This window comes from Python bivittatus, unplaced genomic scaffold, assembly GCF_059951505.1.
Source record: "Python bivittatus isolate LINGU-HERP-01145 unplaced genomic scaffold, Pbiv_v1 ctg000580_np1212, whole genome shotgun sequence".
NCBI lineage: Eukaryota > Metazoa > Chordata > Lepidosauria > Squamata > Pythonidae > Python > Python bivittatus.
In genome coordinates, this window is record NW_028277087.1 from 15,432,593 (window position 1) to 15,458,986 (window position 26,394).

The 26,394-nt window shown below is 43.3% G+C and overlaps 2 protein-coding genes across 3 annotated transcripts in view; one reads left to right on the top strand and one right to left on the bottom strand.

Moving 5' to 3' along the window:
- MAP4K5 (mitogen-activated protein kinase kinase kinase kinase 5) overlaps window positions 1-6,988 on the bottom strand; it is a 90,756-nt gene extending 83,768 nt beyond the window's left edge. The window contains exons 1-2 of one of the 2 annotated variants that reach the window (XM_088149643.1): window positions 6,852-6,988; window positions 2,360-2,639 (exon numbers count right to left, since the gene is read on the bottom strand). In XM_088149643.1, the coding sequence (XP_088005769.1) occupies window positions 2,360-2,467 (108 nt within the window). In that variant the 5' untranslated portion in view covers window positions 2,468-2,639; window positions 6,852-6,988. Of the gene's footprint in view, window positions 1-2,359; window positions 2,640-6,376; window positions 6,643-6,851 lie in introns of those variants that run through there. The other variant, XM_088149642.1, reaches the window with a different exon arrangement.
- A 9,423-nt stretch (window positions 6,989-16,411) lies between these two features.
- The window catches only part of ATL1 (atlastin GTPase 1), a 33,309-nt gene continuing 23,326 nt past the window's right edge, over window positions 16,412-26,394 (top strand). The window contains exon 1 of the mRNA XM_088149650.1: window positions 16,412-17,074. Coding sequence (XP_088005776.1) covers window positions 17,041-17,074 — 34 coding nt within the window. The 5' untranslated portion in view covers window positions 16,412-17,040. The remainder of the gene's footprint in view (window positions 17,075-26,394) is intronic.

Consider the following 26,394-nt stretch of genomic DNA (forward strand, 5'->3'; position numbering starts at 1 on the left):
TCTGACCTACTTGCCACTGGGAAGCAGGGCACATCAAACACTGAAGTCGCACTCCCACATTACTGCTGATATGTAACACAAGTGTAACACTGGCCCCTCCAATGTGTTCTTCCACTTCCAACACTAACGTAACAGCATGGAGCAACATGTATTCAGAAATGACTTCAACACCAAGCATCTTTAAGATTCAGGCCCAGGCCCTGCTCAGTTTTCCTTTGGGGAAGTTCTGAATTGTCATTTCAGTAGCCATACCCTCATTTCTGCCACTCTTACTTGCAGAATGTTTAAAACATGCTTTCTTATTTCATGGAGTACTGACATCCAAATTAAGCTCTGTAATGTGCTCTACATGGGGCATCCTTTGAAGACTGGGCACTGCCAAGGGCAAGCTGGTCAGAATATGCAACTGCTATGTTACACCAACATTTTCAAGCCCAGTTCAATGTGCTGATTCTTAACTTTAAAGCTTTAAACTGTTTAAACTGTTGGGACCAGGTTGTTTCACCTGTATCAATCTACCTGTCCTTTATGGCCAGGTCCTTCTCTCTTGCCCTCATCTGAGGACATTTCTAGAATGCCTTACCCTCTGGATTCACTAGGGGATGAGTGCCTTACCCCCTGGATACCCCATCACTGTCAGCTTTGAATTAAACCCTAAAGAGCAAATCCATTTATTCTTCAGAGTCTTCCCCAGAATATCCTAAAGAAGTGATAATCAACACCAACTTGATGGCACATAATCAGTACCTGTCAGGGTTCCAATTGGAATTAGGATTTTTAGTACTGAGGGCAGTTTTAACTTTTCTAGTGTTCAATATTTTTAATGCTAGTTTAAGTTATGTTTTATTTTTATGTACCACACGTTGGGAAAAATGCCTTTAAAGGCAGAAAATTAGAAAGATTTCAAATAAATGTTGTCATGCACTTTTAATATGGTAATCTGCTTCATGCTTTCAGAATTGAAAGATGAATTATAAAATGGTGTTAATGAAAAAAATCAGAAGTTTTATTTTTGAGAACATGGAATTCCACAGTAGCTAAATAAATGTTCAATCCAGACAGCCCTAAGAGCTGTTTACTGAATAACTTAAGTTAGAGGCATTTAAGCAGAATATAAATGCTGAATCATTTCACTGTTTCTACAGAAATGACTCGTAGGACACATTTATTTAAAAACTATGGAATTTCAGTTAGTGGAACTAGAATACAGTTTCCTAGGATATTCAGTTTATAACTGAAAGCTGCTGTGAGCTCTACACAAGAATTGCACTCAATTCACAGCTCAGCTGGATATCAACAGATATAATACACAAGCAAACTAATATGATTACTAGTTAAAAGAACCTTGAGTATTAATCAATATTCTGAAGTTCTGTCCTTATATAACATGGACACAATCAAAGTACATATATTGTTCAAGAGAGGTTTCCTCCCCTGCTTCTGAAAGCACCCTCTACCAACCATAAATTATCCCAAGTTCTCTTAAGACATATCCAGTGCTGGCAAGACTGCATTATATTAAAGGCAGTCTAGGAGTTCAAACAACCATATACCTAGGATTTTTCAATTTCTTGGGTGATAAATGCCCACACAGTGTATATCTGTTCATTCCAGCCCAGCTAAATATTTTACAGACAGACAGACAGACAGACAGACAGATATCTGCAATACAACTTAAAGGAGGCTAATAATTGGATCAAGTAAAAAATCAAAATGCTCTTCCCACTAATCTTCATGGAGCAAACCCCCCTATTAACTTCCCCATTGTAAGTTTCAATGAAAGGAACTACTCATCTCATGCACAATGTCTATTCTCTTCAATGGGTTTTCTCTCCCACTGCTACTGTCTTTCTTATAGCACTCAAAATTGGCCCCTTCAAAAATCCATTATTTTCCTTCAGGTCATGGTAGAATTGTTTCTAAATACCACATTTAATACAGCACCATATATAATCAAGTCAAATGTCTACATGAATTCACAAAGGATGCAGGCTAGAAACAGAAGACTAAATCTTAAGTCAGTCAATTAAGTTGCTATGATGAAAGATAATTTGTTTTTAATGAGAAAAGCGTATATGCATTTTTCCAGGTTCGGCGAAGCTGTAAGTTTCTTAGATGAACATGGATGAGCTTGGCTTCCATACTATGATGGCCAGTTCACACACTACACTACACTACACTATACTAAACCAAACTGATCCAATTAAGGCTGAATTCAATCCATACAAATCCATCCAATAACTAATGGTGTATCATCTTGCAAGATCCATGAAGCAATTCAAGCTATTTCCAGAAAAGGAAGGGGGTAGGAATTCCAACTTGCTCTCTCAGCTGGCAAAGAAAAATTTGTTGCCCTTACCTTATAGACATCTCCATAGGTGCCACTCCCCACTCGCTGGATGAGCTCGTAGTCTTGCTGTGGATTCCGCCGCATAATATCTCCACTTGGACGAGTCAGAAGATCCATAATCTGTTAATACACTCTCCTCTTCCCCACAGAGGGGGAACAGGAATGATGCACAGCTACCTCTGCCTCCAGCACTCTGGGGTTTCTGAAACCAAGTAAACGGTGTCCTTAAAATCGTAGTGGAACAATCTGCTGGCAGGAACACATGGCTTCGGTCCACTCTTTGCTGGGCCTAACATTTAAAAAAAGGAAATTCGATAAGGTTTTGATTTCAAACAGGAGCAGAGGCAGCGTGAGACACTTTGGGACCAAAAAAAGGAAAACCAAATGGGATTCTTCTTCCGGTTAATGAACAGGGGATACAAATACGATACTGTTGTCCAGCGCCCATTCAGTTCAATAGGTCTAAGCTAGGAAATGGCTGTGTCATCTTCGGCCTCCTGCCCTTAATGGTGCCTATGGAGGATATCTCATCTTTCATCACAGCATAGTTACACCTCCATCAGGCCAGAAAGAACAGCCTCAGCAGTCCAGCTTTGTCAGCCAAGTATTAATATTTACCTCTTCAATTCTATAATACTGGCATTATTACCCCACATTGTAGATATCAGAACTGATGCTGAAAGAAAATCTGAAATAAGATCTGACTTTGCTGAACTCCCATTTTATTCTTAGTCATCTCACAGGATAATAAGCAAACTTTCAAACTGGGTATTATACTTGCAAATTCATGTTTCTAACCCGACATTTGCCAAGATAACAGAGAATGCATAGACAGAAGGGATCCATGCAGGGAGTACTGGTAGTAAGAGGGAAAGGAATGTAATCCTGGCTTGCTGATTTTTCTTTCTAAAACCCGTCAGCGATATTGCTCCCGGCTGTGCCACTACCAAGTCTGGAGCCCTAATATGCTATTTTCATCAGAATGTAACAATGGATGCATTTTTGAAACCTCGTTTTTCGTATTGTTTGAATAGGCAGTCAATTCTACGTGCCATTTATGCATGGAAACAGGAATGACGATATGTAGTTCTTTAAAAATTCAGTGGAAAATATAGGCTACAGAGGGTCAGCAAGAAAAAAACAGCCTTCAGGCATTTGGAGGGAGAACAGATGATATGTATTCCTGCTCATCCTCCCTTGCAACGTATCTCTCAACCCCTATATTAACAACATGGGAAAAAAGATAACAATGGGAACCCCACATTTCCCCTGAATTTTTTGTGGCTCCAAAGGAAAAAAAACATGTACCATACAGATCATCAGTGTCTGCACCACATAATCCAGATTCTGCACTTTATCAAAGTTGAAAACAGGATTCTTTGTAATTTGTGACTTAGGCATAATGTTATAGTATTTTCTTTCTAACAGTTGCAGGGAAAGAAAAAAGAGTTGGGGGGGACATCTTACTCTCAATCACTGTATATCAAATGATATCCCCAGCCAACCACACCTGATAATCTACCATCTATACTTCAGGGTAAGAGAAGACAAGCACTTGGCTGACACTTGCCCTCAATACAAAAATAAACCACAACTGCGAAGTAGGGAGCTTACATAGCTTTTTAGGGTTATCTATTTTCTGTATCCATTCACACTCATGTTAACACTTGCAAGCCACAGCATCGTAGCATTATGTATTAGAACATTTCTAAAAGATGCAAAGTCTTCAGCCTGATGCATGTTATCCTCAGTACCAATGTCTGCCCCCAACGCAAATGGAAATGTGAATGTAGACATTTCAATCTAAAAATCACTTCTCAGTATGCATTCTAGGAGAAAACAGTAACAGCTACATCAAGAATTCTAAGAAAGGCCTACCTGCATACCATCTACATTCCACTTCTCAGAAGCCACATTAATATTGTATGTCTCCCTTGCAAATGCCCCAAGGCTGTTTTTTCTCGCTGACTCTCTGCAGATATTTTCCACTGAATTTTTAAAGAACTGCATATCATCATTCCCATTTCCATACTTAAATGGCATGTGCAATTGACTGTCTATTCAAACAATACTAAAAATGAGGTTTCAAGAACTATTGCTCAGTTTGGAAGGACTTCAATTGTAGCATGCAAATATAAGTTACAATCCTACTTGGACAGTTGGGCCATAAATATCTTTGATCCTGCCAGGGGAGCTGAACACAAGAAGGAAATGTACAAGAGGGAAATGAGGTAAGAGTAGTCAAGCTGTCTATAACTTTAACATACAAACAGAAGTCTAAGCCTGATACCCACAAGGTCCAACAGCCAACAGTTTCCAGAAACAAAATAATTGGCAAGGTGACAATGCACCAAACAATCTCCTAAAAGTCATCCCGGTAATATGCACCATTAAATTTTAGTCCTTTCTTCTTGGTTAGAGAAGGAATTCTTAATTTGCCACACTGCTGAGGCAAGTGAAACTGCAGTGCAGGAATCTATCAAATAAAACTTGCACAGTATCCGGAGCTGAATTGGGCACAATAAGCTAATGTAAGCAAACTTGCTTGCTTTGCTCATTTGCATCCAGCTTTTCATGGCACAGCACGGATGTCCAACATCAATTTGTTTATAACAGGATTTATTCAGACTCTGTTACTGAGCCTGCCACAAAGATTTCCCTGTCATTCCAGAGTTCATTGATTTAGCATGAATCTCTTTACAACATTTTACTAAATATATGAACGGGAGGCCAAAGATAAAACTGTGTAAGCAGCAGGCTTCTGACCCATAAGAAACAATAAGTTTCCATAAGAGGAATCTGTTTTTTTCAAAGCAAGCCTAAAGCTAGGGATGTTGTGAATGACCAGATAATAGAGCAGCATCAGAGCCAGTTTGAGGATCTTTCCCCTGTACAAACATGCCCTGGCAACATCTTTTTTCTACACCATTCCTATGACATTGTCTTCATATCCTTCCCAGTCCATGAGAGCAACAGTCTTAAGTGATCTTTATCTGCACTAATTTAAAACAGTATTGCCCCCACCCCACTCCCCAATTCCAACACTGCCTAAGTAAGTATATAAAATCTGTCAGGCTTTGTCACACATTACCTGAGAGATAAATCAGATAACTGCAAATAGAAGCAATATCGGGACTGGCTGAGAACGGCAAATTTCATACAGGTTCCTGCAGCCTCCAGGATGGGGAAATAGCACTTTAACTTAGTGCTGGGAAAAAGCCAGAAGCTGATGAGCTTCTGATTATTTTTCACTCTTTAAAATTAGCAATGGGTACCAAAGGAAGCCACCGGCCTCCTTCATGGGGCAAGGGAGCTTTTCTCATCACCATGCCGAGCTGACACTGGAATGGCTCAAGCCTGGTGTCACTGATGCTTCCTTCAGCCTTTGCCACAAAGCAGAAGTGCATCTCTTGGTCACGAACAAGTCTGAGAAAGAGGTGTGCAGTTCTCCCAGGTCTGCAGTCCTGCCACTCACACACGTAGCTAGGGTCATGCAACGCACTAGTCTAGAATGCAGTTGGCTAGTTTCTGCTTTAGCATATTGCACCAACCTAGCCAGTATGGTTACTTTATTCAACAGCTGGGCTCTGCAAACCCAACGAAACGGGCTATTGAGTAAACCATGGCTCACTTAATCATGTTTTGTCTGTTGTGCAAGTACAGCCCGCATCGTATGCAGGAAAGCAATTCACTCTGTCCAGTCTCTGCACAGTGGACTTGGAGATACTCCCTCTGACTCGCAGTCTACTTCCCTTACCACCCCCCCATCAGCTATTGTTACTATGAAGAGTCCCCATTTCTCGTCCCCGAGAGGCGAAAAGCCTTGCGCCCTTCGGCTTCCCCATTACCACGCATTCAATTTCCTTGGCTTCTTCGCACAAAGGTCCACCCTGGGATCCCTCTCTTATTCGAGGGACGGGGGCGGCCGGGACGCCTCCTCCTCCTCTAGCCGCGGTCAGAGTGGTCGAGGGGGCTCCGCTTCCTCCCGTTACCTCGCGCAGGCCCCGATCCCGCGCGGCGTCTCACCTTTCCCGAGCAGAGTCGGGCAGCTCCTCGGTCGGAGCCGCAGGGGAGGAGGAGGCCCCGCTTTGTCCCACCTCGCTCGGCCAGGCGGAGATCAGCGGCGGCCCGCCGAATCGCTCTGCGGCCGGCCCGCCGCGCAAGTACGGCCTGGTCGGCTTGGGCAGAGCGCTCGGCCTCGCCCGCCTCCCAGAGCGCCACTCGAACCCGCGCCGGGCCGGGCCACGCCAGACAGAGGAGCCGCTGCCGTGGCCGCCTCCTCCCGCTGGAATCCCGCCCTCTCGGTCCAGCCTCCTCGGCGGCGGCGCCACGGAAGGGCCGAGCCCGGGTAAGCAGAACGACAGCGCCCCGGCGTGGGTCTTCTGAATGGGCCTCTTTTCGAGACGGCGACACAAATGACTGCCCCAGCCTCTCGGAGCCTTCGGCTCCAGCACGCCCGCCCTTGTTTTCCCTTCGGAGGAAAGACTCCGGATTGACTCACCCGCTCCCCGACGACAGCGGGGCTGCTTGAGGTCGGGATGAATGAACGGGGGTCTTCGGAGCAGGATCCACTCACAGACTTAACCCGTGTTCATTCTCAGCGCCGACACACCCCACACAGGATCGCGGTGTTCATTTCCAGATCGAGTCATCCGGAGGAGCAGTTGATCTCCCTCACGCGCGCGCCCGCTCTCGAGTACGCCGCCCGATCTGGCTGTGAACGTCTGAACCACGGCGATGCAGACATGCCCAACGCTTTTAAGGGTTTTCTGCCACCAAGGCTTTAGAAATGTATGCATATATTCGTAGTTTTAAAACGTAGGATTCATCAAGCAGGAATAATGCTATCAGTATCCCCCCAGTCACCAATAGGTCTCACGGTGTGTGTTTGTATTAATCCATTCAGAGTAACAAACATTAGGAAGAGTATACTGTACTGTATATGTGGTGGGTTGAATGATTTTTTTCAAATCGTTTTTAAATGCCACACTTCATTAATGATATCAAAGAGGTCCGATTAAAAGAAGCATAATTAAATGAAATTTAAGTGAAATGAAATGAAATCTTAAAAGAGTTAAAGCTAGTAAAAATCCTTTCAGATTAGCCTAGATTCCTTCATGGATACATCCATTTAGGTTTTCTTGACAACAATATGGACATGGTTTGTATAGGGTTATTGAATAAACCACAGTTCACTTAACCACGGTTTGTCTGTTGTGCAAGTACAGCCTGCTTCTTCTGATTTTTTCCCCCATTTTTCAGTCTAGCCTATGGCAGTGGGATTTCCAAGTTGTATCCTATTGATACTAGCCAATTCTAGTACATTTTAAATTGAGTTTAAAATGGAAAGGAGAAAGGAAGAAGGTCGGAAACCAAATTGCCTCAGTCATTTACACAGGGAAGGTTTGGGTGAAAAGATGGCTCTTCAGTTAAACAATATTTAACTGGCCTGCCATGCTATTATTCTCATAAAGCAAGTGTTGAGTTCACCCTTAAGATCTCCACCAAGGAAAGACACAGTATCTCAGTAGGTATATATATATCTATTTAGATATATCGTAAACAGGAAACAGACAAGAAGTACAAACACCGGTGACAATACTATATGAAGCTGATAGTAAACCACATGACTAGAAGCAAAGGAATTGCTGGTAACACAAATTGGCCCTATTGTGGCTTAGCCAACAAACCACATGTAATCAAACTGTGGTTTAAGAGAATGTGGTCAGAAAAACCAAGCTTACCCTAGAACACGGGTTTTCAAACTTTTTCAGGCCATGGAGCAACCCCCCCCCCCGGATCCCTGGGATCGCACAAGCCCTTGATGGACTTCCACGGAACACCGTTTTAAAAACCCTACCCTAGAAGGGCTGATTACACTTAGCTGCATGCAGGGGTGTCTGCAGGGTGTGGTCAAAAAAGTCAAGATGGCAGCCCCAGCGGTGCAATTAAAGCTCTGCCTGTTTCTTATGTGCATTGCAAGATTGACATCAGCCCTTTGAGGTAGGCCAGGTCAAGAAAAAAATACTTTAGGGATTCCAGGAACTCTGCTTTATTGTGGTAGGGTATCACAGAACCTTCGAAGCCTGTCTACGTTTCTCTCTTTGTCCTTTTTATATTAAACAAAATGAAAACAGGGTTATGTTGAGTTTGGTTCTCAGGCTTGCTTTAATCTCTGGACTCTACAAGTCCATCCCTAATGTTTTTTCCCCCCTATTCCTTCCCCAAGGTCATTTCTAGATTCCTTTATAGCAGTGTTTCTCAACCTTGGCGACTTTAAGATGTGTGGACTTCAACTCCCAGAATTCCCCAGCCAGCAAGGCTGGCTGGGGAATTCTGGGAGTTAAAGTCCACACATCTTAAAGTCGCCAAGGTTGAGAAACACTGTTTTATACCAATACAGAAAACAACTCCAGGGCTCAGCTTCCTTTGCCTCCCAAAAGTGAGGAACCAGCAGTAGTTCTTTCCAGGAGGGCTCTATTGGACAAGTCAATTCTGGTTGGAGAAGCAGTGTGGCAGATACCTAGGTGCCAAGCCATAGAGGGCCTTATATATTAAAAACAGTGCTTTGAATTGTACCTGAAAATCACCTTCCTTGGGAAAGCAAGGCTAATCATTGTTGGATTAATGGCTAGGCAGAAAGGCAGGATAAAAATGGGCAGATAAATAAAGTCCAGTCTGGCTTGCTGGTAAATAAATAAATAAATAAATGCATGATGCATACAGTTGATTCTGGCTCATAGCAGTTGCCTGAAACTGACTTGACCAGGGTAATAGAGGTTGTTAACCCTTTGAAAAAGACTTATGGCCAAACTTCTTTAAAAAAAGTACTTTGTCAGGCTTCTTAAATCTTCTATGGACTCCCACTATATTATGATCAGGTTTACATATTGTACTAAGCCGTTGTTCACTCAACCACCGTTAACAGAATATATCATAATTGGCTGGGTTTACACAGTATTGTTGTTGTTCAGTCATTAAGTCGTGTCCGATTCTTTGTGACCCCATGAACCATATTGCGCCAGGCCTTCCTGTCCTTCACTGCCGTCCTGAGTTTGCTCAGTTTCATGCTCATTGCTTCAGTGATGCTATCTAACCATCTCATCCTCTGCCGTCCTCTTCTCCTTTTGCCTTCAATCTTTCCCAGCATCAGGGTCTTTTCCAAAGAGTCCTCTTTTCACATTAGGTGACCAAAGTATCTGAGCTTGAGCTTCATTATCGATCCTTCCAATGAGCAATCAGGGTTGATTTCCTTTAAGATTGACTGGTTTGACCTCCTAGCAGTCCAGGGGACTCTCAAGAGTCTTCTCCAGCACCACAGTTCAAAGGCATCAATTCTTCGGCGCTCAGCCTTCTTTATGGTCCAGCTCTCACAGCCATACATTACTACTGGAAAAACCATAGCTTTGACTATGCGGATCTTTGTCGGCAAGGTGATGTCTCTGCTTTTTAATATGCTATCTAGGTTTGCCATAGCTTTCCTCCCAAGGAGCAAGGGTCTTTTAATTTCATGGCTGTAGTCTCCGTCTGCGGTGATCTTGGAGCCCAAATAAATGAAGTCTGTTACTGCTTCCATTTCTACCCCTTCTATTTGCCAGGAATTGATGGATCCAGATGCCATGGTCTTCATTTTTTTAATGTTGAGTTTCAAGCCAGCTTTTGAACTCTCCTCTTTCACCCTCATCAAGAGGCTCTTTAGTTCTTCACTTTCTGCCATTAGGGTGGTATCATCTGCATATCTGAGGTTGTTGATGTTATACAGTATGCAAAGTCATTAATTATCATTTGCAAAATGCAGCAGTTGGGTTCATGCAATCCACCAAGCCAAAATGAAACAAACCACTGTACATCTGAGCACATTGTATGAATGCAATATTGGCAATCTTCCCTTTAAAATAAATGCAAACTGTAGACCTGAAACTTTTCTTGAATGACACAAATTATTGGGATTTATTTCCCCATCTGGATTCAAAGACTTTTGAGATGGAAAACAGCATTGATTACCTTGGCTGATTACTTGTGCTAGGGATTATCCTGGGGGAGTGATTTCAGCTGGTTATTCGCAATAATAATTTCTAGTCTAGATCATGGTGTCCTTCTGGAACATTTGATTACTATAGTATTTGGGGAATTTGTCAACAGTGCTTCTGTACTTCATTAACCCAATAATCTTAAACAGAGGTGCTTCAGGGTTATTACTTGGTCATTGCCTTGTGGGTTTTCTCAGGGATCCATGGGGTTTCTGAACATTTTATAATCTACACCAGTGTTTTTCAACTTTGGCAACTTTAAGATGTGTGGACTTCAATTCCCAGAATTCTGGCTGGGGATTCTGGGAGTTGAAGTCCATACATCTTAAAGTTGCCAAGGTTAAAAAAATACTGAACTATACTTTTTCTTTGAAACATTGATGACTGGTGTTCTTCCAACAACAGAGATCATCTTGCACAAAAACATGGGGCAGGGAGATGGAAAGAACTTTCCTTAAAAATTTGTGCTTTTGTTTGTCGTCCTACCACTATCCTTTGATCTGAAAGCCCTCTGTGTAAGTGAAAGATTATGTAGCTCCCTGTAGACCATGTAGACACATTGTCAGTGAATTGGATCCTGCTTTTCAGACAGTTATCATTTGTAATCCTCAGAAAGAATTCTTTTTATGGTCTGCCACAGTCACATGGGAACCACAGTGAGGAGGCAAGAAAGACAGCAGCATCCAAGTACCACCAAAGGATAAGACAGGTCCTGAAGAGCCAGCTCAATGGGAAGAACAAGATCCATGCCATCAACATGTACGCCCTGCCAGTCATCAGATACCCTGTCGGTATAGTGAACTGGCCAAAGGAGGACATGGAGGCTGCTGATGTGAAGATCCGGAAGCTTCTTACAGTGGACGGAGGTTTCCACCCCAAGTCCAACACCCAGAGACTGTACACCAGCTGGAAAGAGTGTGGGCAGGGCCTGATGAATGTCAAAGCCACTGTCCTGGACAAAACCCAGAGCATCCAGGAGTACATCAGTAAGATGGCATCCAAAGATGAGCTGCTGAGAGAATGCCTGAAGCAGCAGCAGACATGGGAGGAAGTTTAAGCACAGGAAGTGCCATGACAAGACAAGACCCTGCATGGGATGTACCATTGACAGATAGCTGAAGTGGCTGACATTGGGAAATCCTACCAGTGACTGGGAAGGACTGGACTAAAAGACAGCACTGAGGCACTGATCATAGCAGCACAAGAACAGGCACTAAGCACCAGACCCATAGAAGCAGGGGTCTACCACATAGACAAGATACAAGGTGAAGACTGTGCAGAGAGGCCTCAGAGACAGTCCAACACATAGTGGCAGGGTACAAGATGCAGGCAGGAAGAGCATACACTGAACAGCACAACCAATTAGCTGGCATTGTATACAGGAACATCTGCACAGTGTATGGGCTAGACCCTCCCAAGTCCAGATAGGAGATTCCACAGAAGGTCATGGAGAATAACAGGGCTAAGATCCTGTGGGACTTCCAGATCCAGGCAGCTACTGGCCAATCAACCAGACACTGTGGTAGTAGACAAGGACCAGAAGACACTGATAGATGTAACAATGCCAAGTGACAATGTCAGGAAGGAGTATGAGAAGCTGGAGAAGTACCAGGGCCTGAAGGAGGAACTAGAGTGGATGTGGAAATTAAAGGCCAAAGTGGTCCCAGTGGTGGTAGGAGCTCTCAGGGCTGTGACTCATAAGCTGGGAGAGTGGCTCCAACAGATCCCAGGAACAACATCAGAGCTCTCTGTCCAGAAGAGTGCAGTGCTAGGAACAGCTAAGATACTGCGCAGAACCCTCAGACTCCCAGCCCTCTGGTAGAAGACCCGAGATTGAGGAAGTCACATACCACCCATAGGGGCGAGAGGGGATTTTTATGTGTGTGTGTGTGTGTGTGTAGTATTATCTTAACAACCATTAATTTAATGACGGTTTGAAGTTACAACAGCCTTGGAAAAAGTGATTTACGACCTGTACTCATGATTATGACCATCACAAACCATCACACAACCCCCTGTGGTCACATTATTACAATTTGCAATCTTTTTTACAGTGGTCATTAAACAAATCACATGGTTGTTAAGTGAATTCTGGCAAAAAACATCCATTAGGGAAGCTGGATTTGCTTAATGACCACATGATTCATTTAGTGACCATCGTAAAAATCATTGTAAAAAATGGGCCTGGTCATGTGGTCACTTGCTTAACAACTGGTCTGTTTAACAACCAATTTTACAGTCCCTATTGTGGTCATTAAGTGAAGACTACCTGTATATAATCCTTTCCCCTGACAGGCAGGAGGGTGAGGAAGTGGCATGGGTGGCATGGGGAATCAATCAAAGCATTCCAAGTTACCTTATTTATTTTAATTTACTTAGTTATTAATCCCTTAATAAAGAATCCTCTCTTGTTTTCCTAATTTTCCCTGCTCACTTTATTATTATTTACTTATTACTTCTTATTTCATCATCTAAATTAATTTAATTAAAATAATTTCTATTCCTCTCTTCCTCAGGATATTGTGATTATGTGTGTGTGTGCGTGCATGTGCATGTGCCTTTGAGTCAGTGTTGACTCCTGGCAACTGCCTAGACAAGTCCCTGCAGCTTTCTTGGCAAGATTTCGGAAGCGGTTTGCCATGGTCTCCTCCCTAGGGCTGAGAGAGAGTGATTGGCCCAAGGTCACCCAGCTGGCTTGTGCCTAAGGCAAGACTAGAACTCAAGTCTCCCAGTTTCTAGCCTGATGCCTTAACCACTATACCAAACTGGCTCTCCCATTGTGGTAGTACATATTCAAAATCACAGAACAACAAGCAAGAGCAAATAATAAAATGCACACCACCCAGAATATCTGGGCAGGTTCACAAGCTTGATTAAAAAGAAACATTTCAACCACTTCCCTAAACACAAGCAATGAAGGAGCTGTGAGTCTCCCAAGGGAAGAATGGCCTTCTTGTGCATTGTAACTGTAAGAGAATCTGAAGAGACAAGAATTGTATCAATGGAAAATCTTAGTTCTCAATCATAGAGATGTGGATAAAGGCAACACTATTAGTTCTGTCCAGTGACACCTTAAATATGTTGGGATCAATCTACTTGTTGGGTAGAACTAGCATTTCAAATGGTGCCCCCCCCCCAAAAAAGGCAGTCAAAGCCATTTGTGCAAAATAGAGAGTAACATAAAACCTGTTTACCACCTCCATAAGGTGGCTGTCTGATTATAGCATTAACAATCGAGTTTCTGGATTTGAAGAGTGGCCCTAGTTAGAGGACATGAAAAGAATCAATGAGTGGGAACTACAGGCACCTCTAAAACAGTGCTTTGCACTTTGGCATTGGCTCTGAACTAGGCTGATCTTAGAATATAATTTGTCTTTTGAAGCTGTATTGACTGATTAGTGACTTTGCTCCATCTTAATGGAAGGAAAGTAAAGCTGGTATTTTCCCTTATGACTCTGCAGATCTTCTGGGCAGAAACTCTTACCCGGCTCCTGAGCAAAAACAAGCTCTTTCTTTCTTTCCCCACCTCCTACAGAGGTTCAGTTTCCTGTTCCTGGAGTTCGACTGCTTCAGTGTACATTGCTTATACCTCATCTTCCCAATCCCCCAGTCCAAAAGCTGCTGGTTGCAAAATTGCTGACATGCCAGCATTTCACTTTTGTAATTCAAAGTATTTTTCAGTAGAACAAAGGAATGGTGACAAAGGGAAGCATTTGAAAAAATTCAGTGCTTTTGTTAATTTGTTTATTTTTGTATTATTCAATGAGTACATTGCCCAACTCCCAGCAACTCTGGGCAGTTCACAAGAAAACAAGAGAACTATAAAACAATACAGCAATAAAGGAAGAAGCAAAGATGGCAAAACAAGCAGTAGCAAACCCTAATTAAAAAGCAATTTAAAAATTATAATAAAAAAAACCACACCCACTCCTTGAAAGAGGCTACATCCATCCTAGCTAAAGGCCTGGGCAAAGAGCCAGGTCTTCGAGGCCTTTCAGAATGCCAGTAGGGTGGGATCCACCCAGATCTCAGGAGGAACCTCATTCCAGAAGGTAGGTGCTATGGTGGAGAAAGTACATTTCAGGGTCCCAATGACATTGTTTAACTGAAGTAACCCAGAGCACACCAACCCTGCCCGATCAAAGCAGATGGAGACAGGCAGTCCCTCAAAGAGCCAGGCCCTATGCCATATGGGGCTTTATGGGTAACAACCAGCACCTTAAATCGCATGCGGAAGGAAGCTGTCCTGCCACTGCATTCTGGACGAGTTGAAGCTTCTGAGTAGTCTTCAAGGGCAGCCACATGTAGAATGCATTGCAATAGTCAAGCCATGAGGTGACCAGGGCAGGAGTGACTATCTGAAGGGCCTCCTGATCTAGGAAGGGGCACCAGATAAAGTTGTACAAAGGCCTTTCAGGTCCAGCTATGAGTCCAGGAAGACCCCCAGATTGTGCGCCACTCTTGAATGGGGAACTGTCATTTTACCATTGATATTCCCTCACTTCTGTCAGCCCTCCGAGGTAGTCCAGACAAGAAGTACAAACCATGATACTAACACTACCCTTATTGTAAGGTTACAGTAAGAGAATCGTGAAGTCTGAAAGTACATCTTTCCCCCCTTGCCTTTATGGTTCAAGAAACTAGGGAGGGTCCCTTCTGAGATGTTTGCCATGTTCCCATTGCTTCTGTGGGCTAAGCTGCCTCTTATCTGCCCATTGTCTTGTCTACGGCTCCTCCTCCTCCTCCTCCTGTCTCTCAAGGACATTCTCACAGACCATTACAACATCAGACACGTTGGGCAAAAATTATAACCCACTCAAAATGGGCAGTTTCCAATCTCCAAGAAAAAGATGTGGTGATTCGGTGCAATTGAAAACAAGACTTTTCATTATGGAATACATTTCCAAGCCCTGACAGCACAGTGCACATTTCCCACTATTGACTGGTTAGTATGCCCAAGCCAATGGAACAGCATAAAGCCTCATCATTTCTTTACTGATGCCCGAACTCATGGCAGAAGCATGGAATTGGGGAGTTGGAAATAACGAAACCCCTTTGGTATGTGCATCATTACATTGCATGAGCACATGAAAACAACAGTGCCACAACAGACCAATGCTGCTTTTGTCTATTTGACGAAAACCTTGAATCCTGCAGAGACCTCTGACTCCTAGGATGCCAAATACTTTTTGGAGAAAGTGGACTGTGATTCTGTATTCTCCAAAAGGTGTTTTAAAAAGCTCAGCTCATATGCTTGTATGCTGCCAACACTTTTGGTGAAGAAATCTGACCAAGTTAGGGGCTGATTGGGTTCCATGGGCATTACGAATAGGGCATTCCTATATGATTTTATAGGTCTAACCGAAGACTGAATATTTTTAATTGTAACTTTAAAAACAACAGAACAGTGGTTTTGATGTCATGGTGGGTGCTTGTGAATGACAGGAACATTCTGAAAAACTGAACCTAGTCAAAGATTTACCTTAATGCAGGGGACAAATGGGGATCAGCTGATTAGGAGGGCTGTTCTGGACCTATCTCCCTGTAGCCATCTCCACATTTACAAGATAAGCTATAGGTCACAAACCCCAAGGCTACAGCGGCCATAAAGAGGCTCTGAAGTTCTCCATGATTCCTTTACTTGGAGCTATTCTTTCAAAACGACTCTTAACCTCAAGGACTCTTAACCTCAAGGAACCTTCATCGCTACTCCACACCACCCAGGATTTTGATCATGGGTGCATCCTGGTTGTGATCTGTTTCCCATCTCTGTCTGTACAGTAGTTTAATTTACATCAGCAAAGCCAGGAATGCTGACCTGGGAGCAAAGCTTCTTAGGGAGAATCCAGCCCCTGAAATAACGCGCAACATTCTCAGCTGCTGACATATTTTTCTGCTTTCTCCTCTTCTCTGCTTTGCATCCGGACTGGGTTGCAATCTGTTGGGGCGGGGACCTGTGTCTTGGTCATCTGTCAAGCGCTCCCCTCGCGCACCCGGATGGTGCTAGGCACGTAAAAGCAATGCAGCCTGTCTCATCCTTCCTACCCTAAACCAAAATACAAAATACGAATTACCGGCCAGGCCAAACAAGCACGTGAGTTTCACACGTGGCTTCAAACTCTTCCCTCTACCAGTCCTATCCTCCGGTCGAAATAACAGGAGACGCGTCGGGCGCCGATTTCCATCGCAGGGTGTGCCCAGACCACGCCGCACCGGTGGGCAGGCGCATTCCGGCGCCGCGCCCCGTGATGCGCGCGTCCTCGTCCGCAGGTGCTCCGCAGCGCGATCAGGTCGTGCGGATGGTGCGCGCTGGGCTGGCAGAGGGGAGTGCGGTGTTTCCAAGCGCCGGCCGGACACGTGTGCGTGTGGAAGCTAGCTCCGGCGCGCCGTCGTAGGCGCCCTCTCCCTGCGGATCCGCGTTTGCGCCGGAGCCGGCTCGGGCACTCCCTGCGCCCTCCCGCAGGAGATGCTGAGCTGAGAGACGCCTTTCTTGGGCAGGCAGCAGCGGCGGCGGCAGCAGCAGCGGCAGCGGCAGCGGCAGCGCCTTCCTTCTTCATCTTAGCAACAGCGGCACCCGCCGCCGCCGCCGCCGCCACCGCCGCGAGCCCGGCGGATCTCGCTCCTCCGAGAGGCAGCAGGTAGCCGCCGGGCGGAGTGATCATGGCCAAGACCCGCAAGGAGAGGAACAGCTGGGGTAGGTGACCCGGACCAGCCCCGGGAGTGGGAGGGCTGGCTCGGCATCTGGGCTACTTCCACCCGCAGCTGGTCGAGGGCCTGGGAGCTGCCGAGCGCAGGACAGAGTCGGCCTTCCTCGCCTCGGCCCGTGGCGTGCTCCACCACGCCTTACCGCCGTGCCGGAGACCCTGCCCGGGCTAGGCAGGGGTGGCGAAGGGTCCCAGACGGCCCCGCCCATCGCCCCCTGGCCGCGGGCTGGGCTCGGCAGAGGCGACTGCTGTGCCTCCGGACCTAACGGATTTCGCCCCTCGCTTTCTCCCGTTCGCGAACCGCGACTCAGCTCTTCTTCTGCCCCTTGTGCTTGCCCCTCTCCTGCCCCGATGCGGCAGCGGGGGGGGGGGGAGGAAGGGGGCGGAGGAGAGACAATGGGGCAAACGGTGAGGAGCGAGGCGCAGCTCCCGCTCCGTTGCTTGCTATTATCGTCCGTTCTCCTCCCAAACCAGTAGAAGGGGGCGGGTAGGGTGGGGTTTGCTGTCTCTGGTTTTGATGGGTCTGTTCCACCAAAGGGGGTGGGGGGGGGCGGAGGGTCTCTGAGCATACATTCAAGGCTGCTTAGTAGAAAAGAATTATCCATTAAAGCAGCCTTCCTCAACATGGAGGTACCAACCTCTTTGGGGAACATGGGAACTATAGTTCTAGCACATCTGGAGGCACCAGGTTGGAGAAGAGTGCATCTAGACTTATTGTTTACAAATGGTTACAAAATAATGCAAGTATGGCTGTTTATTGTGCCAGTTGCTTTATGGGATTCTGAACCATTTCTCGAAAAAGGAAATTGGAGAGCAAGCCATACATTTAATTTGGGCCAGGAAGCCAGCTTCTGTATCAAGAAGAATTTTTCTTTAGGCTGCAGTTTCATGTGAGGTGGGGAGAAAGAAGAGAGTGAATAGTTTAATTTATAGGAAGTCAGAAAGGTGTGGCATTTGCACATGTTAAATAAATATGAGTGAGATCCTATTTTTGTATATGCACGTATTTTAGTTAATTTATATCCTTCCTCTCTATTGGAAATGCTAAAATGGCTAACAAAATAAAAGTGATTTTTAAAAGTCTCTCAGGATAAAATTTTTAAAAATATGTGGATGATATCCAAGGGAGATGGGGTAATTCAGAAGATAGGGGTGAAATAGAATGGAAAAGAAGAATTGAGACTGGGTGGAATGAAATTCAACCGAAAGAAAGGGATTCTTAATGTCAGGAAAAAATGCACATACATAGGATGGGCAACAATAATATGTGTGAAAATATTACCTTTGAAAATGTAGTTACAGTTGGGATTGTAGTCACTTCCTAAGTGAGTCAGCAATGTGACATAGTTGCAAAAAAGGCTAGCATGATTTTAAGTTCCATTAATAAAATATAATTTCCCAGTCATACCAAGTTAAGGTTTTTTTTTATTAGACCTCATCTGGAGAACTGAGACTGGTTTTGGCACCCAATTTTATAGGTTAATGAAAATGCCTAGGAAGAGAAACTCTTTGGGGAAAAGTGAAAGGAGCTAACAGTGTTTAACATGAAGAAGAGATATGAAAGACATGATCACTATCTTCAAATGTGGAGAGCTGCCCAGAAAGCAGAAACTCATAGATTTAAATTACGGGAATGTAGATTTCAGTTGCACATTAAAACTGTGTTTGCAAGATACATTAAATCACATACTACCAGCTGTTTTAGCCTATTGTGTTGTGCAAATCCAACCCATATGTTTATTTGGAGGCGTTGTAGAAATCTGGAAAATTCTGTTATGTAGTAAATGATGGGTCAGCCTTTCATGTAAATCCAGCCTAAAAGAAACATGTTTCTTTCTCTTTAACTTGTTGTAATATTGACTATCAGTCTTTCAGTAGTTTACAATAAAATTATAAAACCAAAATTAATACCAGAGATATTAAATGAGCAATAGTTTTAAGATTTTTTATTTCATTTGGCTTATCAGCAGAAAAAAGCACTTGGCCGCAGTCTGGGGAACCAGAAAGAGTTCTGAATCCCTTCCAGAGGTTATCTCAGATTATGTACCTATTTCTGGTATAGCCCCATTCACAACAGAGAGATCTACTACCTCTGACATAGTGGCCCCTCTGCCATTAGCATTCTGTTTGGGTTCAATTTGGGGTTCATCCAATGTATGACTTCAGGCATTCTGGGCTTTCTCATTGTCTGAAATAGATTCTGGTGTCATTGATAGCACCCAGCCCCAAATCTCTTGATGAACTCCCCCAGAAGTTTCATACTGAAAAGCACTGGAGAAAAATGAAGCCATGAGAGATTCCATATACTTGTTCCCGTTTCGAGGAGCAACTGCCTGCAAGCAACATAAAATGAAATCTACCAGAGATACAGAGATAGAATCAGTACCTCCTATTCTGAGATCTGTGTCTACCTAGATGGTACTGAACATCACTGAGAGGTCAAGAAGAGCAAACTCCTGACTCAGATCATCTATTAGACCAGTGTTTCTCAACCTTGGCAACTTGACTGGGGAATTCTGGGAGTTGAAGTCCACACGTCTTCAAGTTGCCAAGATTGAGAAACACTGTATTAGACTGACCAAGGCAGTCTTAGCCCCTTGCCCAATCTGAAGCTGGTTTGAAATGAATGAAGAGAATCCGCCTCTCAGCTGCTTCCTCTAGTTGAGAAGCCTCTCTCTCAATTGCCATGGAAAGTTAGAGACAGGCCTATAATTTTTCTCAGAGGGGAGTCCAGTAATTATCTCCTTGAAGAAGGAGGGCATCCTGCCCTTCTTCAAAGTGGCAGTTATAAAATTAACAAAGGCAGATCTGATAATCTCATCATTTAAAGATATAAGCCAAGTTGAAAAGGATGAAGAGTTTATTCAACAACAAAATCAATTACTGGCACTGGTTCACTCTTGCTAAAAATCTTGAGGAAGAGGTTGGACGGTCATCTGTTGGAAATACCCTGGTTTTGGATTTCCTACTGGTAGTGGTATTTTTATCTACAGTCATTGACTAGTTAAGTATAGCATACACAAATGCAGCAAAAACAACCTTGAAAATTAAAAATAACTGTAAAATAAAAAATGAAATAGCAGCATCTCCAAAGAGGAAAAGGAAAATTACACTAATCCTATAATGAAGGGTAAAAAAATTAATTTGAGCTATATGAGTTTTCACCTCTGGCCCCTGGACTATAGATCCAGGCGTAATTTTTTATTATCTTAAACCTGCAGCAGCACTTTAATTAGCAATCTGAATATTGGGTGGAGAAGTCTCCTGTGCCAGGGGAAGCCTGAGTAGATCATCTCATACTGCCAAGCAAGCTTTGGTTATGGAATGTTTAACATTGGCTCAACAGTCTGACAGGAAGAATTATTATTATCATTATTAATTAGATTCATTATGGCCTCCCACTCCAAAAGACTCTGGGTGAGATATACACTTTATCTTTTTGGATTTCCTGATGGAACAGGCATTGAATTATGGTATCATTGTATCTTTAAGCAGATGTATATTTTAATTATATATCTATATCTCATAAAAATGAATTGTCTTCTGCGACTCTTTTTTTTCTTCATTTCCCAGTCTAACCTGAAGTTCTGGAATCCCCTGGTGATGGCCCACTGAAGTACAGGTAGTCCCCAGTTTAAGAACCAGTTCTGTTCCCAAGGTCTGTCCTTGGGAATATTGTTTTGGCTTACATGCAAATTCTTAAATCGAATTTGTATGTAAGCCGGAACAGTATTATTGTATAATACTGTATAAGTAGTAGTGGGTATTTAACTCAAATCATTGTGTATTTAACTCAGATTTTGCTACAAAGGGGCATCGTTCTTAACTATGGATCATCTGTAAACGGGGCGTTCTTAACCCAGGGACTACCTGTACTAAAAGAGTCCAACCCTCCTTAGCTTCCTAGGTCAGCCTGGTGCTGCTGAGACAGAGATTGACATACAAGAGTATCTGTCTTGGCCTGTAGGTGTTTCCCTAGTTCCTCCTAACCATAACTAGCGGCATTTTTTACTCCCATGTCCTTATGAGATTGCGTTCATCTCATCCCCAGCCCGTGAGTGAGACAGTCTTCAGCCATCCTTAGCTGTACCAAGGTTAGTCTTTTCCCCCTTAAGCCTGGGTGGCATCAGAGTGGTGCTTATTGCTCATTCCAGAATATACTGCTTCCCTTCCAGTCACCGGTTAACCTCATTTTGCTGCCACCCTCCTAAAAAGGCAGATACTGTTGTGCTGGTGGTCTATTAGAAATGCATAATATCACAATAGCACTAGACTATTCAGCTGGCAGTCCTGGAAATGCTTTAATTCTATCACACTTCCTAATTTAGGAAACAGCAGAATGATGGAGACAGTCTGCCCTCCTGCATACCCCCAGTGCCTCCCAAACCAGATACAAAAAGGTCTGGAAGTTGGTATCTGTAGCTTATATAAAGAAAGACAAGGAAATAGGAGAGACATCCTAAATGACTCAGCTGCCTTTTTGATTTTAAGGTGTACTTAAAAAAAAATTATTCAGTTTGGGTTATTACAGAATGGGGTATAGGAGAAGAGAATCAGGAAGGAGCCAAGAGTCCATTGGAATTGGGTGGCTAATACAATCAAAGGAAGGAAGGAAGGAAGGAAGGAAGGAAGGAAGGAAGGAAGGAAGGAAGGAAGGAAGGAAGGAAGGAAGGAAGGAGGGAGGGAGGGAGGGAGGGAGGGAAGGGAGGGAGGAAGGAAGGAAGGAAGGAAGGAAGGAAGGAAGGAAGGAAGGAAGGAAGGAAGGAAGGAAGGAAGGAAAAAGTGATGAGCAGTCTACATTCTGACTTGACTGCTGCAGCACTGTGGTTCGCAAATGTTTTTTCCCACTGGCTGGTGATGTTTATCAATTTATTTATTTATTTATTTATTAAACAAATTGATATAGCTGCCCATCTGCCAAAGGCACTCTGTTCAGAAGAGAAAGGAGAGCAAAGCCAGAGGACTCAACAAGCTTCATCTAACATGCACTGGAGACACGTCATCAGAACAGCACCTTTGGCCAACATGTCAGAACAGGAAAAATAGAAGCAGGATTAAGACTGGTGATAGGGACAGCCAATGTCATGCCAATACAGATTCCTGCCAGCTCAGGCATGATGACATAGTGCTTTAACTCAGTCCTGGGAAAGGCCCTTAAAGTCAAGATGGGCTACAAGGGTCTTCCCCCAACTAATATTGTCCAGATGTTGTGGGACTGCAACTCCCAAGATGCCTAGCTAGCATGACCTTATGATTACATAGTAAAATATCTCATAATAGATGCTGTATTTTGATTCATCTGAAGAATGGGATGCAAAATGGGGAAGGTAAGAAGAGTTTTAAAAAGTCGTAATTCATTAAAAAAAACCCAAAACCTCAACTCACTTGAGGGAGGAGCTAAAATGGTATGGAAAGAGAAGGAATGGGAAGGACCTTATTTTGTCATCTGAATCAAACCAATTCTCCCATTCCCAGAGATTTATCAGGCAGACTGTCTGATGAAACCCAGTTGGTAGAGAAAGAATTGGGGGAAGGAATCAAAGGGTGGAGAGAGAATTGCTAAAGAAGGCAGCAAAATGTTGAATGGCCATCCTAATTTAAAACTGTAGTCATAATTGGAATGTTTTCATTATATCTGGATTTGTCTGTTATCTATCATCTGTCTGTCTGTCTGTCTATCATCTATCATGTATGTATCCCCCTCCCCATTTTTGTAAGTTTTAAATTTCCTTGTATTCCTTGTATTTAAATATAAGGAATTTCCCTGTATTCCTTGTATTTAAATATAAGGAAAAACTTCCTGATGGCAAGAGCAATAGAACAGTAGAACAGTCTATCTACTGAGGTTGTGGGTTCTGAAGTCTTTTAAGAAGAATCTAGATGGCCCCCTCTTGATAATGACTTGAATTGGTTTTCCTGCACATTGCAGAGAGTTGGGCTGAATGATCCTTGTGGTCCCTTCCAACTCTACAATTCTATGATTCAACAATCGTATTCAAAAGATATATATCTGAAATCCATTATTGTCCATGATCGGAATGGTCCATGTTACTCTGTGGATGGTGGCCATTCATGTAATCTTTTTACGAGAGAGAGCAACGGGTGGCAAATGTGGGTGGGCAGCATGTTGTGCAGGCAAAATACAGTTGCAAAGCTTTAAAATAAAATGGTGTATTTAGGGAGTTGGGAGATAAGCCAGTCTGGTTATTCTAGGTAGAGAATCAGGAAGTTGACCTTGAGGGAAATGGACAAGAACTACTATATAAACAAAGAAGATTGAAATATTCCTTAAGTCCTGGGAAACAAGATAATATTCAGAAGAGGCTCCTCCCTGATTCACCAGGATATCAGAGGAAGAGGATGTAAAACTAATCAGGCTTCCAAGATTCTGTTATCATAGCCTAACTCACTAAAATATAGCTCTAGTCTTCCTGAAGAGTCCATTTCTTGATCTGGTACGTAGTGCTGCATCATAGATGGAGATGAGATTTCCTGTATGGTTAGATCTGAGAAGCTCTTTCATAGTGCAAATGTGTGTGCATGCTTATCCAGGTAGATATGTATTCTGTCTAGGAATGTGGGAAAAGTTTAGATAATTTAAAGTAGCATGTACGGTCTGTGATTGAAACCTTACCCCCACTGTAAACTCTTTATGTCTTAGTGGCATGGTTACTGTGCCATGAACTCTGCCAGCTGAAATATGTGATTAAATAACAGCAGTGGCTTGCCTGACCACACTGTTATTCCAAGGCAGTGTTTCTCAACCTTAACAACTTTAAGATATGTGGACTTCAACTCCCAGTATTCCCCAGCCAGCCAGGAATTCTAGGAGTTGAAGTCCACACATCTTAAAGTTGCCAAGGTTGAGAAACACTGTTCTAAGGATTACTGTCCCTTTTGCTTACATTGTTATCCTCCTCCTCCTCAATCCACTGCAGATTGAAAGTTACAGATCACAGTCTATCACCCTGGTCTGCTGTGGGTTGATAGATACATTTTTTCAACTTCCCAGTCCAGGGCTGAAAGAGAGTACTTGACCCAAAGTCACCAGCTGACTTCTGTGTCTACTAGAACCTGGGTCTCCCTGCTCCTAGTCCAACACCTGGAGCACAGCACCACACACTGGCCGCTGGTTCACATATTTATTTTGTGTGTGTTTTTTATTTGTTTGTTTGTTTGTAGAGACTGCCTGACTGTGGGCAGCTCACATCATCTAATAAATAAAAAGGAACTGTGTATGTCTAGAAAAAACTTACAATATACCAAGGAAACAATTGACAGGGCTCTGCATCCCCCACCATTCCAAGGCCTGAGATAACAACCAGGTCTTCAAAGACATTTGGAATGTCATCAGGGTGAGACCCATGCCTATCTCTGAGAGGATGTTATTCCAGAGGCAGGCACCACTACAGGTAGTCCTGCTTTAGCAACCACAATTGGGACTGGCGACTTGGTCATTAAATGTAGCAGTTGCTAAGTGAAAGTGCAACTGTGCTTATGATCTTACTTCAGCTTTGCTTTACAGACCTGTAAAGGTTGTAAATGTGAGGATTGGTCATAAAGTTAGTATTTCATCACTGTTGTAACTGTGAACAGTTACTAAATGAGGCAGTTGCTAAACAGAGATGTATTTCCTAAGTCCTGATAGGTGACACTCTACCTGATTATATTGGATGGGCAGCAACTATCAGAGTTAGTGGTCCTTCAGATAACCAGGCCCTATGCCTGGAGGGCTTTATACTGTAAGTAATAACTAGCACCTTGAATCACACCCGGAAACAGACAGGCAACCAGTGCAACACAGCAGCTGTGACACATAATTTTGGTGGTGCTTTACCATGCAAATGATAGAGTGAAGATTAGATTTGTAAATGTCATATGCTCTGTTCTTTAATATTAGGAAATGGTTTCTTCTAACAAAGAAAGAAAAAGAAATGAAAGTAGAGTATTTCTGCAAGGAGAACTCGCCATGCCTCTTTCCCCATCCTGCTCCCTTGGACGCTTTTTACTTTGCAAACTAGCAGCTGTAACCCTAAGAAAGAAGTCCTGGTCTTCGTAGCCAGGCCTCCAGTGCTAATTCCTTTGAAACAGCTGTCAGGATTAACAGAATTCTTCCCATAGTTCTTATTCCTCCTTCTGCTTCCCCTTCCTTAAACATGCAGCTGTGAAGGGAGGAAGATCTGCTTGCTAAAAAAAGAAAAAAATAGAAGTTAAATAGAACAAATTCTGCATAGCTAAAAAAAAAAAAAGCACAGTATGATATTTTGCAGCTAAAATGCAGTAAGAAATCTTGAAATATGGCATGCATAAAGATTTCTTCAGCCCAGTGCTTTGTTTCCTACCACAGGAATCCATTTTCCTCAGGGAAAGAAGGTTTATTGGCATGTGCCTTCCAGTTTATAGTATTACAGTTATACTGGTCTTGTAGATGGAGGTTCCATATTCAGTCTTTGTTTTTCTCTTAAGCAATGTTGAAATCCAAGCTAGTAATTGTCTACTATTACATGATAGTGGGTGTGTGTGTGCATGCGTGTGTGTGTGTATTTGTGCCTTCAAGTCAGCATTGACTCCTGGTGACTGCCTGGACAAGTCCCTGCAGTTTTCTTGGCAAGATTTCAGAAGTGGTTTGCCATTGCCTACTTCCCAGGGCTGAGAGAGAGTGACTGGCCCAAGGACGCCCAGCTCGCTTCATGCCTAAGGCAGAACTAGAACTCATGGTCTCCCGGTTTCTAGCCTGATGTCTTAACCACTACCCCAAACTGGCTTTCATAGTGGTGCCCCTTAATTCCTAAAACTGTTAATTTTGTGTGATTTGAATAAATGCTTTCTTTTGTGTTCTATCATTCTCTTGTAGTTCAAGCTTAGATCTTCTGTAGGACTTCAGTCTGGGTTGTACAGTTTCAAATAAAATTGGGAGTTTGCATGATGTGTGATCCTTCTTAAGAACATAAATTCATAATGAAAATATAGATGTCAAAGGTCTTGCATTCTGCCTGATGTGTAGTTTTCCATGCAGTGTTTTCATAGTTTCATGAACTATGTGAAGAATTTGGTGAAAGCACATACTTACAGACTTAGCTGATTTGGAATAGACTACTGAAGATCAGATAAAATCTAATTAATGTCCTTTGATTGTCAAAGGGTGGTTATGGAATTATTTGATGGAATGGGCAACGAGGATGAAAACTCTGATGGGAGAGTTATCTTTAATTATAGCAGGATATAACTGTTATTTAAAAAATCTTGAAGCCAAGTTACAAATAAGAGGCCATTTTTTCACAATAATTGGTTTGCAACATGTACTGGGTTA